We start from the raw sequence: 22,257 nt of genomic DNA on the forward strand, positions 1-22,257 counted from the left end.
TTTAGAGTTGTTACATGCGCGTTGCCGACTGCAAAAAGGTTCAATAAGTTTTTTTCTTTTTTTATATACCACGTCGGTGGCAAACAAGCACACGGCCCGTCTGGTAGTGAGCAGTCACCGTAGCCTATGGACGCCTGCAATTTCGAGATGTTACATGCGCGTTGCCGATCGTTGAGATGTAGACCGTGACGTTCGAAAACAAAAAGTCGTATGTGACTGTAAACTTCCATTCACCGTAGAATTTGACAGATAGAGAGAGTTTGATGTATTTGTATGAAATTATAAGCAAATATCAGCCGTCATGAATTAAGTATTGTAACCTTAGTCAGATAATGAAGCTTATTTGAAAGATTATTAAATCTAAGTACTAGAAATAAAGTAGATTTTACTAATGCTGTAATTCTGTAATGCGACATGGTCATGAAACTCGTGCGATGTTGGGGGTATACTCTTCAATCTTTTCAATCGGAATGGTCAGAGGTCAGAGTTCAGAGGTCAGAAAGTCCGTGAGGGACAGAACATACGCAAAGTGAAGAAATTGAAAACACGTTTTAATATACCTGACAACATATCAAGCATAACCTACGTAACTTGGTCGGGTTATTTGTTACCTAACATAAACCATACTAAATTCACTGTGGGGAATTAAAAAAAAAATGTGAGAATGTGACAAGGACAAACAATAATAACGCTTTCTCTGCTACTCCTACTGAAAGATTACATAAGACTATCTCGTTTGGTCATTTCCCCCTCCCCCTCCCCCTCCCCCCACCAGTTCCAATTATAATATCATAAATGAGATCACAATACCTGCAACCTGTAACTGACGCATACGCTTTCTAAAATTAATTAAAAAATCAGAAAATAACAATGGAGTACGTCATTGAACTCGTTGCGAGGCTGTGGTTTAGTAACAAGGGGTTAGGGTACAATTATAAATGTGGAGATAGCGAAGAAACAAATATTGCATTCATCTCATCAATCGAGGCGCTGGCACCTGACGTGGACATTTACAAGTGGGAGGCGGCCCGGATCGATCTCAAGAAGCTGATCAAAGAACTTCTGGAGGAGAGGAGCATCCTTCAGTTACACTCGGGATACCATGCGGAGGGGCTTTTGCTGGAGGTGCTAAGAAAACACAACATTAGATCATTCCTCTCCGTGCCTCTTAAACAGAAAACTTTAATCTGGAAAGACGCGGGGGTGTGGTTCGTAGAGGTGACCAACCCGAAAATCATCAAGAGAACTTATGTGTTTTTTGACTTCGAATAAGTGTACGTCTGTGTATGTCTGAAATAAAAAAATGTTTAAAAGTGAATGACTATTTATTTATTTACCAATCATTTAGGTATTTTATAATGTTCCAAATGCGAGTACAAAAAAAATGCAAAAGCTGGTTTTTCAAAATTCGTTGTTAAGGGGCTCCTTGGCGCTAATGACATTCGATCTGAATCCTTTAGTTTTCTAATGTTTTTAAAGTGAGAACTTCTTTAGCGGCGTTGGGCACTTTCTGAGACAGCGATCACGTGATCGTAACGTTTAGATGGCCACTCAAATAGATGGCAATTAAATCAATAAAGAAAAACTCAATGACATTACATGAAAAAGATTCTAATCTTGTACGGGTTGAAATACGAGGATCTCACAGTTACATTCAAACTTTATATCACTCAAATATAATTCAATAAAGCTACATCTTGATGAAATCGCTAATAAAAGTGAACTCTAGTAATGGTGAATAAAACTCAAAATATCATGATCAAATATATTTAGATGCGAGATCTGCAAGGTAACTTTACAATTTCTATTCGAATTTTAAAGAATTAACTGTACAAATTTGAATTTTAAACAAGCTCACTGACCAGCAATTTCGGACTAAAGTTTTTCAATAGAAAGGAGGATACATAGTGCTGCAGACATTTTGGCCTAGTCATTGAGTTTTCACTTCTGTCGGCACTCCCGGAGTGCAATCCGTTGTTTTTTTGTAGCTATAATAGCAACGACTTTTAGCAATATAGTATGCCATATTTACTTCAAAGTTCATTGTCTTCGAGATATTCGACATCAAGTTGAACAATTTTAGGCCAACAACCTGGTTTTCAGGCCATAGCTTTTGTGTTAATTATTTTAAAATTTACATCTCTGACCAGTTTTTAGAGACGTCAAAGACAAACCCAAATATGCAGATTTCGTACATGTAAGATCCTTCACAGCAATCCAGCTACGAAAAAAGTGTTATTTTTAGACAATGTTTAAAAAAATCATAAAAAAATAAGTATTCATTAGTTTCAAAATCCGGTAGACAAGAATGGAGATTAAAGATTGAAGAATCGGTAGCCATTTGTCTTATAATTCTATCTGAAGTGTAAATGTAGAAGTAACGGCTCAAACCTTGTCAAATATCGATGAAAACCGCGGGGAGCCCCTTAAGGTGAGGTTGTGTAGAGCAATGTTTCAGAGTTACTAAGCGTGTATCATCATCGTCGTTAAAAATATATCAAGTTCGATTTCAAACAAAAACAAGACCTAACCTAATCAAAGCAAGTGCTATACCATCTACATATTATGCATAGTAGGTTCTGCCATCTTGTGGGTCCCATTGGAAGTATAAACGTCACATTTACGTCTCGCGCCAAAAATCAGATGGCTCCTATGCTGTATAGTTCATGCATGCTCCCTATTGTCAGTTCAGTACGGTGGCGCTTAAGCAATGTCAATGTGAAAACAAATCCGTTTAAAATTACAAGGAGGGATTTCATATCATCGCTAAGTAGGCGAAAGTGTGTCTGTCTGTCTGTTTGTCTGTTACCTCTTCACGCTTAAGCCGCTGAACCGATTTAGTTGAAATTTGGTATAGAGATAGTTCGAGTCCTGGGGAAAATCAGGGATATCATTCCTGAAGAGAGTGCAAAGGCGGGTGGAATTGAAAGGGTTAATGGCATTGCCTAATAATTGAAGGAAGCAATGAGCATATTGAATGATTGCTATTAGCATTATCCAGGCGCTATACCTACTTTAGCTGCTGTCACTAATTCCACGCAGACGAAGTCGCGGGCAAAAGCTAGTATTTCAATATTTTCGCTAGGATTTTTTGATTGTTTAGTACAAAAATCAACTTTACTTAAATGTAATAAGGTTGACATCTGTTGCGGGGTAGCAGAACTTCTGTGATTGTAGCTCAACTATGCGACGCTAGATGGGCTACTCGTATCTTCAAAAATAAAAATCGTAGATGCAATTTCGACATAATTTCCTTTACTGTAAAGTTCAAATTATTGTAATGGGCTAGGGCTCATAGGATAATCTCTTTCGAAATAAGAAAATATGGTCAATCATCCTTTAGATAGCGTTGCGTTTGTAGTAGTGTGCATGTTGACGACATAGGTTTCCAGACCGCAGGGAAGCATCATATATTTGTTAATGCCTGGAAGATTGAGGCCTGTCTGCCCATGCTGATGCTAGCTCTGAGCTTATTGAATTGCCTTTCTTGGAACTCTTCAACGTACTTTCGGTCATTGGTTCATTTGTCTTAGAGTTTGGTAAAATGACATTCGGTGTATATGTTCAGTGGGCATGCTAAGGGTTATATTTGCAAAAACCCAGGTGTTGAGTTTGGTTAATGCTTGAGAGCTCCATGTGCATTTGGCCTGTTTAGTGTCCATATTATGCAGACGCACTGCTTGCCACCATTTGAATATTGTCTTTAGAGCTCTTTGCATTAGGTTGGATATCGTGTGGAAGAAGAAGTTTTGGGTAGAAACGATGTTAGACTAATAATGGACTGACGGATATAGGCTGTTAGTAGTCCTTTTTCCCTGCTTTTGCTATGAAGTTTACCTTGACCCGAGTCCAATTATCTGGTACGATTCACCACGCGAAACTTGCTCTGAATATTATGGCCAGATGCAGATTGCTGTAAAAGCGCCGCTGATTTAAATCAAAAAGTTTGGTCTAAAGATGTTTCTTGCTATATTCCAGTCGATATTGCGTGCCACTGTGGATTCGAGGATTCCTATGGGCGCAAAGCTGTGTTTATTACTGGTTGAGTATGAACCGGGGAAGTGGGTGTCTCTGAGCAAGTTCCTCTTCCGTGTTCATAAATGTGCCATCTAGTGTTTAAGGAGACCGAGATAGTTGGTTGGTGTCTTGGAGAGTATTATGTAAGTTCATGCTCCTTTATGAGTTTGGGCAATATCAGGAGGCACCCCGTACGATTGCCCTGTCTAGACGGAACCACAGTATAAAAAGTAACAGTGAACCGACGCCTTTGATATATGCGTTAATGCAGACACCGCATAAGAACACAGTAGGGTTGTGACAGACTTTAACACAACTGCCCATAAGACAAAGAACATTTCAAATAAGACCCGCTAGCCCTGTAAGTGGTACCGAGCTACTAACAATGGCAATGTATGCAACTCGGGTGCGCGCGGCAACAGAACAAGTCACAACAGAACAGGTCACAACAGAACAGATCAGGTTAGAACAGAACAGATCACAACAGAACAGCTCTCAACAGAACAGGTTAGAACAGAAAAAGATAGAACAGAACAGAACAAGATAGAACAGAACAGATCACAACAGAACAGGTTTTGGAATTGATCTGTTTTAATTGTTAACAGAATGGGTATGGTACTACGCGTATCATAGAGCATTGACTGAATATAATAAACAAATATGGGAGGCAAAAATAAGATAATGGAGAAGGTTCCGTCTAGACAGGGCAATCGTACGGGGTGCCTCCTGATATTGCCCAAACTCATAAAGGAGCATGAACTTACATAATACTCTCCAAGACACCAACCAACTATCTCGGTCTCCTTAAACACTAGATGGCACATTTATGAACACGGAAGAGGAACTTGCTCAGAGACACCCACTTCCCCGGTTCATACTCAACCAGTAATAAACACAGCTTTGCGCCCATAGGAATCCTCGAATCCACAGTGGCACGCAATATCGACTGGAATATAGCAACAAACATCTTTAGACCAAACTTTTTGATTTAAATCAGCGGCGCTTTTACAGCAATCTGCATCTGGCCATAATATTCAGAGCAAGTTTCACGTGGTGAATCGTACCAGATAATTGGACTCGGGTCAAGGTAAACTGCATAGCAAAAGCAGGGAAAAAGGACTACTGACAGCCTATATCCGTCAGTCCATTATTAGTCTAACATCGTTTCTACCCAAAACTTCTTCTTCCACACGATATCCAACCTAATGCAAAGAGCTCTAAAGACAATATTCAAATGGTGGCAAGCAGTGCGTCTGTATAATATGGACACTAAACAGGCCAAATGCGCATGGAGCTCTCAAGCATTAACCAAAGTCAACGCCTGGGTTTTTGCAAATATAACCCTTAGCATGCCCACTGAACATATACACCGAATGTCATTTTACCAAACTCTAAGACAAATGAACCAATGACCGAAAGCACGTTGAAGAGTTCCAAGAAAGGCAATTCAATAAGCTCAGAGCATCAGCATGGGCAGACAGGCCTCAATCTTCCAGGCATTAACAAATATATGATGCTTCCCTGCGGTCTGGAAACCTATGTCGTCAACATGCACACTACTACAAACGCAACGCTATCTAAAGGATGATTGACCATATTTTCTTATTTCGAAAGAGATTATCCTATGAGCCCTAGCCCATTACAATAATTTGAACTTTACAGTAAAGGAAATTATGTCGAAATTGCATCTACGATTTTTATTTTTGAAGATACGAGTAGCCCATCAGCGTTGCATAGTTGATCTACAATCACAGAAGTTCTGCTACCCCGCAACATAGATGTCAACCTTATTACATTTAAGTAAAGTTGATTTTTGTACTAAACAATAAAAAAAAATCCTAGCGAAAATATTGAAATACTAGCTTTTGTCCGCGACTTCGTCTGCGTGGAATTAGTGACAGCAGCTAAAGTAGGTATAGCGCCTGGATAATGCTAATAGCAATCATTCAATATGCTCATTGCTTACTTCAATCATTAGGCAATTCATTAACTCTTTCAATTCCACCCGCCTTTGCACTCTCTTCAGGAATGATTTCCCTGATTTTCTCCAGGACTCGAACTATCTCTATACCAAATTTCAACTAAATCGGTTCAGCGGCTTAAGCGTGAAGAGGTAACAGACAGACAGACAGACAGACAGACACACTTTCGCCTACTTAGCGATGATATGAAATCCCTCCTTGTAATTTTAAACGGATTTGTTTTCACATTGACATTGCTTAAGCGCCACCGTACTGAACTGACAATAGGGAGCATGCATGAACTATACAGCATAGGAGCCATCTGATTTTTGGCGTGAGACGTAAATGTGACGTTTATGCTTCCAATGGGACCCACAAGATGGCAGAACCTACTATGCATAATATGTAGATGGTATAGCACTTGCTTTGATTAGGTTAGGTCTTGTTTTTGTTTGAAATCGAGACTTGATATATTTTTAACGACGATGATGACACACGCTTAGTAACTCTGAGACATTGCTCTACATACTATTATCCACAGTAATCAGCTTTTACCAGTACACAACCTCACCTTAAGGGGCTCCCCGCGGTTTTCATCGATATTTGACAAGTTTTAAGCCTTTACTTCTACATTTACACTACAGATAGAATTATAAGACAAATGGCTATCTGTTCTTCAATCTTTAATCTCCATTCTTGTCTACCGGATTTTGAAACTAATGAATACTATTTTTTTTATGATTTTTTTAAACATTGTCTAAAAATAACACTTTTTTCGTAACTGGATTGCTGTGAAGGATCTTACATGAACGAAATCTGCATATTTGGGTTCGTCTTTGACGTCTCTAAAAACTGGTCAGAAATGTCAATTTTAAAATAATTAACACAAAAGCTATGGCCAGAAAACCAGGTTATTGGCCTAAAATTGTTCAACTTGATGTCGAATATCTCGAAGACAATGAACTTTGAAGTAAATATGGCATACTATATTGCTAAAAGTCGTTGCTATTATAGCTACAAAAAAACAACGGATTGCACTCCGGGAGTGCCGACAGAAGTGAAAACTCAATGACTAGGCCAAAATGTCTGCAGCACTATGTATCCTCCTTTCAATTGAAAAACTTTAGTCCGAAATTGCTGGTCAGTGAGCTTGTTTAAAATTCAAATTTGTACAGTTAATTCTTTAAAATTCGAATAGAAATTGTAAAGTTACCTTGCAGATCTCGCATCTAAATATATTTGATCATGATATTTTGAGTTTTATTCACCATTACTAGAGTTCACTTTTATTAGCGATTTCATCAAGATGTAGCTTTATTGAATTATATTTGAGTGATATAAAGTTTGAATGTAACTGTGAGATCCTCGTATTTCAACCCGTACAAGATTAGAACCTTTTTCATGTAATGTCATTGAGTTTTTCTTTATTGATTTAATTGCCATCTATTTGAGTGGCCATCTAAACGTTACGATCACGTGATCGCTGTCTCAGAAAGTGCCCAACGCCGCTAAAGAAGTTCTCACTTTAAAAACATTAGAAAACTAAAGGATTCAGATCGAATGTCATTAGCGCCAAGGAGCCCCTTAACAACGAATTTTGAAAAACCAGCTTTTGCATTTTTTTTGTACTCGCATTGGGAACATTATAAAATACCTAAATGATTGGTAAATAAATAAATAGTCATTCACTTTTAAACATTTTTTTATTTCAGACATACACAGACGTACACTTATTCGAAGTCAAAAAACACATAAGTTCTCTTGATGATTTTCGGGTTGGTCACCTCTACGAACCACACCCCCGCGTCTTTCCAGATTAAAGTTTTCTGTTTAAGAGGCACGGAGAGGAATGATCTAATGTTGTGTTTTCTTAGCACCTCCAGCAAAAGTCCCTCCGCATGGTATCCCGAGTGTAACTGAAGGATGCTCCTCTCCTCCAGAAGTTCTTTGATCAGCTTCTTGAGATCGATCCGGGCCGCCTCCCACTTGTAAATGTCCACGTCAGGTGCCAGCGCCTCGATTGATGAGATGAATGCAATATTTGTTTCTTCGCTATCTCCACATTTATAATTGTACCCTAACCCCTTGTTACTAAACCACAGCCTCGCAACGAGTTCAATGACGTACTCCATTGTTATTTTCTGATTTTTTAATTAATTTTAGAAAGCGTATGCGTCAGTTACAGGTTGCAGGTATTGTGATCTCATTTATGATATTATAATTGGAACTGGTGGGGGGAGGGGGAGGGGGAGGGGGAAATGACCAAACGAGATAGTCTTATGTAATCTTTCAGTAGGAGTAGCAGAGAAAGCGTTATTATTGTTTGTCCTTGTCACATTCTCACATTTTTTTTTTAATTCCCCACAGTGAATTTAGTATGGTTTATGTTAGGTAACAAATAACCCGACCAAGTTACGTAGGTTATGCTTGATATGTTGTCAGGTATATTAAAACGTGTTTTCAATTTCTTCACTTTGCGTATGTTCTGTCCCTCACGGACTTTCTGACCTCTGAACTCTGACCTCTGACCATTCCGATTGAAAAGATTGAAGAACATCGCACGAGTTTCATGACCATGTCGCATTACAGAATTACAGCATTAGTAAAATCTACTTTATTTCTAGTACTTAGATTTAATAATCTTTCAAATAAGCTTCATTATCTGACTAAGGTTACAATACTTAATTCATGACGGCTGATATTTGCTTATAATTTCATACAAATACATCAAACTCTCTCTATCTGTCAAATTCTACGGTGAATGGAAGTTTACAGTCACATACGACTTTTTGTTTTCGAACGTCACGGTCTACATCTCAACGATCGGCAACGCGCATGTAACATCTCGAAATTGCAGGCGTCCATAGGCTACGGTGACTGCTCACTACCAGACGGGCCGTGTGCTTGTTTGCCACCGACGTGGTATATAAAAAAAGAAAAAAACTTATTGAACCTTTTTGCAGTCGGCAACGCGCATGTAACAACTCTAAAGTTGCAGGCATCCATAGGCTACGTTGACTGCTTACCATCATGTGAGCCGGATGCTTGTTTGCCACCGACGTATTATTAAAAAAAAAAAAGTCTGGGCCTTTTTGCAGTCTGCAAACTACAAACTACATTTGATAACCAAAAGAGACAAAATCAACCGTAAATAAGTGTGCTAGAAACCCTAAATACTACATGAGCAGGGGGGCCGGAGGTGTCCCCTGTCGAGGTTTTCCTGAGGGTCTAATGATAATAATGATGATGATGATGATGATGATGTATAGGTTTCAAAAGTCTGAACTTGCAAGCGTCCAAAGGCTACGGTGGCTGCTTACCATCAGGTGAGCCGGATGCTTGTTTGCCACCGACGTAGTATATAAAAAAAAAATCTGGATCTTTTTGCGGTCGGTAAACTACAAACTCCATACATTTGATAAGCACAAGCGACAAAACCAACCGCAAATAAAAATGCATCCGTGGTAACAATAGAATTCGCAGGCGTCCATGGGCTACGGTGACTGCTTACTGTCAGGCGAGGTCGTCTGCTTATGTGCCACCGACGTGGTATTAAAAAAAACGCCGATATAAGCCTCATATTTTAAAACAAAGTTATTGAATCTTTGGGCAGTCGGCAGCGCGCTTGTATCCACCCTGGAGTTGCAGGCGTCCAAAGGCTACGGTAACAACTTACCATCAGACGGACTGTATGCTTATTTGCCACCAATGTGGTATAATAAAAGAAAAACCCCTTTACGGTTGGTAAACTAGAAACTCCATACATTTGATAAGCACAAGCGACAAAACCAACCGCAAATAAAAGTGCATCCGTGTAAACTATTGAATTCGTAGGCGTCCATGGGCTACGGTGACTGCTTACTGTCAGGCGAGGTCGTCTGCTTATTTGCCACCGACGTGGTATTAAAAAAAACGCCGATATAAGCCTCATATTTTAAAACAAAGTTATTGAATCTTTGGGCAGTCGGCAGCGCGCTTGTATCCACCCTGGAGTTGCAGGCGTCCAAAGGCTACGGTAACAACTTACCATCAGACGGACTGTATGCTTATTTGCCACCAATGTGGTATAATAAAAGAAAAACCCCTTTACGGTTGGTAAACTACAAACTCCATACATTTGATAAGCACAAGCGACAAAACCAACCGCAAATAAAAGTGCATCCGTGTAAACTATAGAATTCGCAGGCGTTCATAGGCTACGGTGACTGCTTACTGCCAGGCGGGGTCGTCTGCTTGTTTGCCACTGACGTGGTATTAACAAAAAACGCCGATATATGTCTCATATTTTAAAACAAACATGATGGGCCTTTTTGCAATTTCATAGCGGATGTTTTTGGAACTAACTAGCGGTGTCCACTGACGAGGCGCCACTAGCGACATCTATATTGTTAAGCGAATCGATAGTCTGTCAAGCCGGATATGTCAGAAGCAATGTAAAGCAAACTAAAGTATGGTATCCCTAGGAAACGAACAAAGGAATGTACATCGAACAGCGATGAAATGTAAACAAAACAGTTCCACAGATAAGATATAAATGACACACGATTTTCGAACTATTCAAACGTAGTGTTGCTAGCCCACGATTTTTCAAATTTGCCGCCTTTTTCTACTGACTAGATTTGCTTGACCAAGATTAATTAACTTACCATGAACCCCCTCTGACTCTGCGGACTTTTTTAGAAATACTCAGACGGCTGCTCATCTATACATATCATAGCGGATGGTTTTAGAACTAACGTTGCGCATACATACAGTCGCCCTCTGGCGGGGAAAGTTTAGAACTAACGTTGCGCATACATACTGTCGCCCTCAGGCGGGGCTAGCGGGGATTTTTGGAACTAACGTTGCGCATACATACTGTCGCCCTCTGGCGGGCCTGGCGGGGATTTTTGGAACTAACTAGCGGTGTCCACCGACGAAGGCGCCACTAGGGATATCTATTCATTTAAGCGATTCAACAACTCATATACAAAGTGGAGACATCTATTCATTTCATAGCGGATGGTTTTGAAACTAACGTTGCGCATACATACTGTCGCCCTCCGGCGGGGCTGGCGGATATTTTTGGAACTAACGTTGCGCATACACAGTGGCGCCTCTAGCGGGGAGTAGAGTGAACTAACGTTGCGCATACATACTGTCGCCCTCAGGCGGGGCTAGCGGGGATTTTTGGAACTAACGTTGTACATACATACTGTCGCCCTCTGGCCGGGCTGGCGGAAATTTTAGGAACTAACGTTGCGCATACATACTGTCGCCCCCAGGCAGGGCTGGTGGGGATTTTAGGAACTAACGTTGCGCATACATACTGTCGCCCCCAGGCGGGGCTGGTGGGGATTTTTGGAACTAACGTTGCGCATACATACTGTCGCCCCCAGGCAGGGCTGGTGAGGATTTTTGGAACTAACGTTGCGCATACATACTGTCGCCCCCAGGCAGGGCTGGCGGATAATTTTGGAACTAACGTTGTTCATACATACTGTCGCCCCCAGGCAGGGCTGGTGGGGATTTTTGGAACTAACGTTGCGCATACATACTGTCGCCCCCAGGCAGGGCTGGTGAGGATTTTTGGAACTAACGTTGCGCATACATACTGTCGCCCTCTGGCGGGAGAATTTTAGAACTAACGTTGCGCATACATACTGTCGCCCCCAGGCAGGGCTGGTGGGGATTTTTAGAACTAACCTTGCGCATACATACTGTCGCCCCCAGGCAGGGCTGGTGGGGATTTTTGGAACTAACGTTGCGCATACATACTGTCGCCCCCAGGCAGGGCTGGCGGGGATTTTTAGAACTAACCTTGCGCATACATACTGTCGCCCTCCAGCGGGGCTGGTGGGGATTTTTGGAACTAACGTTGCGCATACACAGTGGCGCCTCTAGCGGGGAGTAGAGTGAACTAACCAGCGGCGCATACATACTGTCGCCCTCCGGCGGGGCTGGCGGATATTTTCGGAACTAACGTTGCGCATAGACAGTGGCGCCTCTAGCGGGGAGTAGGGTGAACTAACCAGTGGCGCCATCTAGCGGAGACCTTTGGAACTAACGTTGCGCATAGACAGTGGCGCCATCTAGCGGGGAGTAGGGTGAACTAAATTGTCACTACCTTACGCATACATACTGGCGCCCTCTGGCGGAAAAGTTTTGATCTCGGAGCGGCATAAACACACTACTAGCGTCGCGCGGCATTGTATTTATATCGGAGCATCGTTAATAATGGCGTAAGGGGCATCGACAATAAGGTCCCTTTTCATAGATAACGTCACATATTATAACTTATAGAAAATAAGTTTTTCACAAAATAAAAATTTTTTGATTTACTTATTGCTGACTGTACTTTTCTTTTCTTAATTCAAAATTGTTAAAACCCTAAACACAATTAGGCAACGTTGTTTAATCACAGAGTTCCTATGACCACCTCGTGTCTCCATCGTCAGATCAGCTCGACGGTACCATAATATTGCATTGTCACCCAACTTATATATGAATGCAAATTTTCAGCTTCATTGGAAGTTGGGAAGTGGGTCTAGACAATGATTATATATGTATAATACTTATACAAATACTTAAATACATAGAAAACATCCATGACTCAGGAACAAATCGTCGGGTGACAAGTAAAAGTCACTAAGTACTATCAAAAAATTAAAGTGACAGTGCACTTTATTACACTTGTAACACGGTTTATTGTCAAATAATTTCAATGGTGTTAGTTAGTGACTTTTGCTTGTCACCTGACGAAATATGTTTGCTCATCACACAAATAAATGCCCTTACCGGGGTTTGAACTCAGGATCATCGGCTTCACAGGTAGGGTCACTACTGCTAGTGGGTACTAGGCCAGATTGGTCGTCTTTTAACAAGTATTTATTTGGACATAAATGAATCTTACCATGTCACCAAAGAATCTTTCGTTCTGATTGTTGGAAGCGCTCCACTGCTGATAGAGAGCCAGATTTGTGGATGTAGGAGGTATTAGGTAGAATATCTGAAAAAGAAACGGCATGTTAAAATATCGTAATACCGAAATAGAAGTACATTTTTGATACAAGCTTTTATCGCTGACAGTACTTTTTTTTCCACAGGCAACTAAGGGTGGCGTTGCACCGATCGAATATCTTTGTCCAATGTGTATTGCGTCTTGCGTCTCACATTTTGGTTTAATGAAAGAGTGAGACGCGCTGACATTGGAATACTCAACGAGATAATTCTAATCTTTAGGTACTTAAATAAAAGTAAACAAACAATTTGTACATTTTCGGGTTAACCAATAAGATTTATTGGTTAACCAACCAAATACAAAACCACCTGGATCAGTCACTGAACGACTTCACTTTAACCTACATTATTTGATCATGTAATGTTTTCATCTACCCTCAACTGGCTTAATGAGCCATTTGAAGGTAGATTTTGTTTACTTTTATTTAAATACCTAAAGATACAGCCTATACAACTTTACTTTTGTGTGATATAACACGCACCTTCCCCCCGTGCATGACGTGGTACCACACGGCGGTGCCTCCGAAATCCACATGAAAGTCTGTATAGGAGCCGGCGGCCGACATGAGACAGTACTTCTGCACGGCCGGGCGGGGCGGGGACTCCGCTGACGGCCACACGCTGCTCGCCCAGTCCAGGCGGCGGATCGTGGCGGGGGGCTCCACTAGCGGCGCCATACTGTCAAAACATTAATTGTTTATAGGTCTGCCCAGTCTCATGGCAATAAATCAATAGTACATTATTGTCGAGGCTCGGAAGTAGCTACTTGCAGGCTGAGGATTCGTTTTAAACGGACGACCTTGGGAGTCCGTTTAATTGAATCCGAAGCCAGCAAGTAGCCTTCCAGCCGAGTCATATATAGTGCTTTTCTCAAAAATGGTGCAAGAAATATAAATATCATGGAAATATTTTACAAAAGCAACGTTCTTACGTATATATTTTCACAGAAAAAAAGCACTTGCCGCCTTTTTATTTAAAAAATAAATAAAATAGAAGTGTATTTTTCTGCCGAAAATACGCCAACCTGTTTGAGACAGCTAAATAGTCGCGGTACTAATCATCTGTTTGGCTGTTTAATGGGCCTGTGCCTTCATTTGATATGGCCATATCAAATGAAGGCATATAAAAAAGTTTGGAACACGACAAATAATGGAATTTGTATGCAACATTGCAGTCCCAAAATCGAGACTGCAATGTTTTTAATTTTTTAATTTTTGACTGACCATAAACTACGCGCTTCGCGACCTATTTTTTAGACGACAAAGTCGACTTTGCCGTCCATTTTTGAGAAAATACTTAAACTTGATATGGACACATTGGACACTACTATAATTCAGATCTAATTTCTTTGTGCAATGTCATTGCGTCTCACTCTCTCATTAAGCAAAATGTGAGACGCAATGAATATTGGACACAGAAATTGAATAGGTGGAATACCACCCTAAGACAAATTCTACATTTTCTATATGTCTCAACTCGTGATTTTGGTAATTTCGAGTAAGTTTCGAGGTTTTCTAGGTTTTTTAAAGGGTTCAGCAACTCGAAATAAACTCTGAAGTCACTTAACGCCACTTGCACCATTCCACTAACCAGGGGTTAAGCGGTTAAACCGTTATATAATAATTTAATAAATAAACCGTTAACCCAGTGTGAAATTGTACTGGTAACCATGATAGCTCCAGGTTTAACCGGCTAACCCCAGGTTAGTGGAATGGTGATAATGGCGCTTCGAGGCAAAAGTAAATAAAGAATTTAAAATAACTCCCACTTACTTGGTATCACTAAATTCTAGGCTGAGTACATTGAGCACCCTCTCCCCCCTCAAGTCCGGGGGGGTCTCGAAATACTCAACGAAGTCGCCCAAAGGCATCCTCAGTGTGGTCTGCCGACGGACATCTATCACTTCCACCTATAAAAAAAGATAAGATTATTTACCTTTGGAAATTGTGAATTGGATTCCCATCATCATCATCAGCCTACTCTCGACCACTGCTGGACATAGGCCTCTCCTATTGTACGCCAGTGAGCACGATTTGCGGCAACTATGATCCAGCTCTTGCCAGCCGCCTTGCGAAGGTCATCGCTCCATTTAGTCTGAGGGCGTCCTACGCTACGTTTGCCGATGCGCGGTCTCCACTCGAGAACTAGTCTACCCCAAGGGTTATCGGTTCTACGGCTAATATGATCGGCCCACTGCCGCTTGCTAATCCGGTGGGCTATGTCGGCGATATTGGATTGATTGGATTGAAAGAAATTCTCAATTTATTGTGAATTGAAAGAAAAGGGCCTCTCAGATGCGATTTCGCACACAGATAGTTAGTTCAAGCTACGCCTCTGCCGGCCGTAATGTGTTACCTCATGGTTCTTCCCGCAGAACCGGAGCACGGAACGGGCGCTGAACGTAGCGGGGTTGGGGGTTTCCATCTCCAGACCCTCGGACGTGGTGAACAAGATCGGCCGGGTGAAGCCTGTGAACAAAAGAAACGTTTTATTCTCTGCTTAAAAAAATACAAGGATTCCTTGAAACCTTCGAGCAACACGGAAGGGAGGCGGCATTCGCACTATTTCCCCTCTGCCGAGGTACAAGATTAGCGCGTCAATCTAATCTAGCGCGGGTAATAAAAGTAGTTGCACTTGGATTTTTCACTAGACCGAGTCCAGACGCGCGCGTGAACACTGCTGCACAAAAATGCCTGTTTGATCGGTTTTTTGCTATAAAAAGAGGTCGGGGACATCAAATTTACAAAAAGAAAGTGTTACATTTCACATGTAATATTTTTTTTACATATCATACGTTTAATTACATTTAAATACAATTATTATATTTTAGTCTCAAGTAATTGTTGGATTTATCGATTTTGCTCGCTCAGTACAAATTGCGGATCGGTCGAGCGACAAATCCGACTTCTCATCTCTCAGAATACAATGACATACTTCAACGAAAATGTGTTAGTGTGCGTGTTGTGACACTAGTCACTCGTCCGTACACAAAAAGAGAACGAGGTTTGCAAGATTTGTCTTTGACGTGTGTCATTTTCTATGTATTCGTGTCGTCATTACAGAGGGCCTACCGCGAACCACGTTTGACGTGTTGCCTCCCTGTCACACTTACGTATGAATTTACAAGTGCCATAGAGAGGCAACACGTCGAACGTGGTTCGCGGTAGGGCCTCTGATTGGATTTTGTATGTAAGTGTGTGAGACGTGCGACTGTGTGCACCTTCCCCCCGCGAAAAATGGCAGAAAGATTTGTGCGGTGAGATATCGCTTGGGCCCCTCCCTTCCGACGTGTCGGAAGCCGGTGTTGCTCGAAGCTTGAAACTGACCGTGACTAACATGTCGGATCTTTCGAATTTCTCTTGTTAGGTATGGAACTCATAGGGATTAAAAAGGTTTTCACTGGCAACCCTAAAAATAATTTCCAATCTTTCTTTAGATATATTTCGATTGCTCAATGTTAGAGATTATATTGTCTAGCCAACGGAAACATGTTCGGCTGATTGCCAAATTTAGGGCAGGCCTAGCGCCGTTTCACGGAGCAATATCAGCAAGAGTTGGTTGTATCGGGATGGGTGGCAGGTTACCGAAGCTGCCCAGGACCAGAATCAGTGGAAGAATATGATTCAAACCCGATCAGTGGTGGTAACAGGATGAAAAGAAAATCTCACCATTATCGCGGACGAACTCCTCAGTGAACTGCCTGGGTTGCAGCCGGGCCAGCGCCGGCGGGGCGGGCCGCAGCGGCCTCGCGGCCAGCGCGCGCACCCAGGCCGGGGACCCGGTCTGCGAGGGCCGAGTCTCGGCCCCGAGCTCGTAGCGATCCGCTCGATGGTTGTTTGTGGGGATTTTCACTGGAAATTAAATTGGTTTTTAGGTGCTGTTGTGTATGGTTTCTGAGTAGTAAAGGCTCCGTCATACAGGCGCGTTTTGCTTGCTTTTACATATAAAACGCTCACGCCCCGCCCAGAAAACGCGCCTGTGTGACGGAACCTTAATAGTGACAAACTGGTGATTAGCATAATACATTGGTTAGACTCTGCTTATGACAATGTCTCTGCATAGGACAATGTATGTTAATCATACACATTTAAGGTGTTCTGAATGAAAAATCTACAAGACCGATTATTGGACAGAGTTATACTATCCAAAGTAATTTTTACCTACTCTTAGTTACTTAGACAGTATGTAAAAAGGAATAAAATATTGAAGTATGTAGTAGTATTGAGTAGGTAAGGAGCACCTCGGTTCCCAAACATACAAATGAAAATCAGCGTATAGTAAGGACACAGAATAATTAATAGTACTACCGTACAGAAAGGAAACTTCCTACAAAACCGAAGTTTGACAGCGGTTCAGGGTCGAATCATGCTGTCCCTTTCTAATATATGGCACTATCCCTTTCGGCTATTTAGGGTTGTCAAAAATCAAGTGATTATCTTATCTGTGGTCGTGCACGCAAAAGGAAGTCAAGTGGTGCCAACCCTAATAATTGCTCGGAGCAATGCTGAGCCGAGCGGAGCCGAGTTTGACCGAAGTCAGGAGTTTCGCACCCCTGGTAGGGACTTATGCAAAGTATAATGATGTATTTCCTACCATCTTACCCACAAATAAAAATAGAAACTGTTTAGTCATGCACTCATTCAGAGCAAATTATACATTATGGAAATTTATTCAGTTTTCTTCAAAGAATAACATGAAGTACATTGTTGACAAGTAAAAGTAACCAAAGGTTAAACATATGCAGTAGAGTTACTACTTACTAAGGAGATTTGGGTAAGTATTGAACATGTTTGGAAGTAACTGTAGTTTAAAATTTTCTATGCATATCATATACAGTAAAACCTTGTCCCATATAAGTACCACACAATTTGGACTTAATTTACAGCAGCGGTCGGCAACCAGCGGCCCGCGACCCTTTCACTTGCGGCCCGCGAGCCTCCCTGGCTGTTTTGTATGTAATATTGACAAATGACAATGTCTGATAAAATCATAAATATTAACAAAGTGCGGGCCGCGTCCACTTCGTTAACTGCTATGTGGCCCTTGGCTGCTAAAAGGTTGCCGACTGCTGATTTACAGTATCAAAGTTATTAATTCAGTAGCAAATTATTCACAAAGGCATACAAAGGGTTAAGATTATTCTAAAGGAAAGATTTATTAATTTATTTAACAATACAAAAGTGCTTTAAATGTGAATTTATATTGACTGTGAAACAATGTATTATAAGAATAAGAAAAAAACTAGTTGCAATTGTAAATTTCATGGGAAATCATATTTAGCAGGTTCCACTATATTAAAATATGACCAACAACAATTTCTTTGTTCCGATTGGAATGGATTAAATGTTTAACTGTAAAAAATGTACTTACAAACTGACGGTCCATAAGTTTGTGCACATTTTGGACAGTGGTACTTGTCTATGTCATCTGATTGGTATATCTTAACGTCAACGCAGCTGTAACAAGAAACAACAAATTATTTACTTCTCAAAAGAAAATTCATTGCTAACTTATACTTTAGTTTCTATAACAGAGAATTCCATTTTCAAAATCATTTGTTTTTGAGATAGCGCTATTCAGCTTAGGAGGGCAGATATGTAGTGCTTAATTATTTTCCTTCGTATTTTCACGGAAACGTACGAACGTGTCTTACTATTTCAGTTAGTGTCGGTACAATAAGTACTGAGGTTGACTGAAGTAGCATGACAAATATGAACCTTTCCGAGAAAATATGACGGAAAACAATTATGCACTACATTTGTGAACTCATTTAATCAGATTTACATAAACTTTGAGGTAAAGTGCCTTCAAGTTGGCCATCACAAGAAAGAAGGGCCCACATTATAATTAATATAGCAATGACCAAGTTATGCAGAACACACCTAATAAATTTGAAACCTTTGCTGAAAATCAGTATGCTATAATAATCAGTGGTGGATTTGCCTTAAGGCCCAGTAAGCCCGGGCCTATACTCTGTATCTTTAGGAATTTAAATAAAAGTAAACAAAATCTACCCTCAAATGGCTCCTTAAGCCAGTTGAGGGTAGAAGAAAACATTACATGATCAAATAATGTAGGTTAAAGTCATGTCGTTCAGTGACTGATCCAGGCGGTTTTGTAATTAGTCGGTTAACCAATAAATGTTATAACTACCCGAAAATGTACAAATTGTTTGTTTACTTTTATTTAAATACCTAAAGATACAGACTATAGGGTGGCAAGATACTAGGGGCAGCAGCAAGGCAGGTTTTTATATGATGGTTGCTGAGAACAGGAGCGGCTCGTAGTTTCTATAGGGCCTGGAGCCTAGGGTGGCCAAGACTGCAAATCCACCGCTGATAATAATTTGACAATATTGGATTTTTGTTCCTGGGAACAGGAGCCTATATTGTCCCTCTGCTGGGTAAAGGCGTCCCCTGTCTTTTGCCACTCGTCATGGCTTTGCCATAGGTTTTTTGCAGTTAATATACAACAGGGAGTCCCACATAATCATCCCGGCCCATCCCCGCACCAGGGTGGTATGCGTAAAGCATGGGAAATGCTTAAAAAGAAAAAAGGATTAAAGCATTAAAAATATTAAAATGGCTGAAGATGCATTGTAAATGTCTTAGCAAGGCAATGCCAGTTTCTCACAGGTACAACAGTTTTTGTTGACATAGTTCTGCAAACACAAGTCATTTTTCAAATAGACAATTTTAGACAAGTTTTAGTCACTGTGTTAGTCACTGTATTAGTAACATTAAGACACAGGTATATCTAAAAAATAACCACTAGTTAATCAATGTTTCAACCATAAAAACTGCCTCCACATTAGACCAAGGTCATCATTAGTTTCCAAGTTTTTTACCACAGAAAAAATGCCTTAATCACACTAAATTCAATGATTGTGCAATATGTCAAGATATACAGTTATTTCTAAAGTCAAATTAAGTAACAAATTAAAATTAGGAATTCAATTAGTATAGGTAGTTTTGGTACTGATAACTTCATATTTATTTGAAAGACTTTGATCTCGACAGAACTTTTAGTATATGTTACTGCTACAAAAAAAATAATGATTTTCGTGGACATTTCCTTGCATTACAGTTTGAATACGGTATGCAGAAGAGAATAGGATGTTCATCACAATATTTATCTGTCTCAACAGGTGATTACATTTAAATCACAAGGCAGATTCAATTGTAAAAAACTATTAAAGCGACTATTGAGGACTACAATACTTCTGGCTAACAGAGCACCTAACATAGGTCAATAATAAGCCTTAATTTGAACACAAAGAATACGATGCGGGCTCTAGAGCTTCCACTGAACGCAGGCCCCATGACGACGGGCCATGTAAACAAATGTTATGCACTACGTTCAGGGCAAAAACAACTCGGAATATTTAGCTTAGTGCAGTATATCGTTCATCCAATACCAAAGGAGTTAGTGAAGCCGAATTAAACATGAAAAATTCACTAAAACATCACAAGTGTGATGGCCGAACTGTGGTGCACTGTCAAACGAAACACAATTTTTTTAACACACATGCACGTTTTCACTAGGATATTTATATTTTTTTCACATTACCTGCCGTGAAACCACTCACGACAGCAGTCACATTCTATCATAAATTGTCCAATATTATATGGTTGACCACACAAACAATAGGTTTCCTTCGATGACGCCATCTTGATGGCGAATAGACAAGAATTGCAATTTTTTCTCCACGTCGCTTTCGGGTGACCATGATACAAAACATAAGTCTATCTAAACCATAGACAATACTTTAAGGTGGTTCTCCTTGCTCGATTTTCATACAACTTTCTTGGCACCCTAGCTCCTATTATATAGGGTTTCTTCACTTGTATATGTAATGTTTGGGTAGTATATACATTTCTATCTTCGCTTAACGTAAAAAAATACTAGATTTTGATTAAAATTATTAAGAAAAAAGCCTTTGAATATTGGTAAAATTTTGCCTTATTGCTTGTTTGTGTGAGTGATGCTTATAGTATCGGTGTAATTCTAACATGGCGACTTCATTTGACAAGTAATCATTTTTAATTTGTCAAAGGTGTAACAGATGGCACTTTAAAACCGCAACACAGATTACCTGTGTATTTTGTTTTATTTTCACTCAATAGAGGGAGGTATATTTAATGCACAAAGCATGTTACGAGTATACCTCCTTTCTGATAAAATTTCATTCCCAGATTTAATATAACTTAATAATTATTATGATTATTACACAATAAAATACATTTATATATTTATAGAAAGGTCAGTCCAAACAATCATTCGCGTTACGGTCGCCCACCGAAAACCCTTGTGAATTCTGCTTTCGTTTCGGTAAATGTTCTCTGGAAAAGCCTATATTTATTGTAACAATGATTTTTAAACTAAAATACCTAGCTATATTTTTCTCAAAAATATATAGGTATGTGGAGAAAAATTTCATCTTCTTGTAAATAAACAAGATTCTATAATATCTTCTGCTTGTGCATAACAATAACATTAGTAGATGATATTTTTAGGGTTCCGTACCCAAAGGGTAAAACGGGACTAGACATGTGCGCCGCGCCGCCGCGCCGCCGCCGCCGACGATGTTTCCACGCCGCCGCCGAAACAAATCCATTTATACCCAAATTTCAATTGCTTATTGTAAAAAGAATAATAAAATCGTACTTGGAATTGGAACCTAAACTGCTCTAGTGCAGAAACGTATCATTTCCTGCACACCTTTTACAACAACAATGACCCTCTTTCATATATTCGGTCAAATTGTGCTTTTTGAAAAACTAATTATAGCCAGCCTTTTATGAATGTAGTATGATACCTTAGGGTATGGTGCTTTACGCACACTAGCGTCCCTTCCCCTCCCCCTGACACAACCCACCCTTTTTGCATGAAATATGTCCCGGTTCACAGTTTTTTACATTTTTTGAGGAAAGTATACATTTTAGGAAAAAAGTGTCAATGAAAGAAATAATCCTTAATAAATTCTTAATAAAAAAGGTCATATTCATTTTTTTAATATGATGCACCTAAATCATGTATTAGCTTGTCAAAATTCGAAATAACATAGTTTTTACTTAGGGTTCGAAACTCATTTATTATACACGGTGTAACATGAGGAAACCGAATAATTTTAACAGCGTATTCCTAATCACATTTAGAGACAAAAATATCCTATAAACTTTTTTGAAATTCGCCTAGTTTCAGAGTTAATACCAATAAAAAAAAACAAGTTTCTATTGTTACATAGTTCAAAACGCCTTTTTGATGGCGATGTTGCTAC

General features: G+C 40.1%; 1 protein-coding gene across 1 annotated transcript in view; it reads right to left on the reverse strand.

The window, feature by feature from the left end:
* Positions 1-20,660, reverse strand: part of LOC134675466 (lysine-specific demethylase phf2-like) — a 56,898-nt gene extending 36,238 nt beyond the window's left edge. The window contains exons 1-7 of the mRNA XM_063533736.1: positions 20,547-20,660; positions 18,348-18,433; positions 16,646-16,828; positions 15,333-15,445; positions 14,750-14,886; positions 13,460-13,655; positions 12,871-12,966 (exon numbers count right to left, since the gene is read on the reverse strand). Of these exons, the coding sequence (XP_063389806.1) occupies positions 12,871-12,966; positions 13,460-13,655; positions 14,750-14,886; positions 15,333-15,445; positions 16,646-16,828; positions 18,348-18,433; positions 20,547-20,647 (912 nt within the window). The 5' untranslated portion in view covers positions 20,648-20,660. The remainder of the gene's footprint in view (positions 1-12,870; positions 12,967-13,459; positions 13,656-14,749; positions 14,887-15,332; positions 15,446-16,645; positions 16,829-18,347; positions 18,434-20,546) is intronic.
* Positions 20,661-22,257: the final 1,597 nt, after the last annotated feature.

The sequence above is a fragment of the Cydia fagiglandana genome, chromosome 22 (assembly GCF_963556715.1).
Source record: "Cydia fagiglandana chromosome 22, ilCydFagi1.1, whole genome shotgun sequence".
NCBI lineage: Eukaryota > Metazoa > Arthropoda > Insecta > Lepidoptera > Tortricidae > Cydia > Cydia fagiglandana.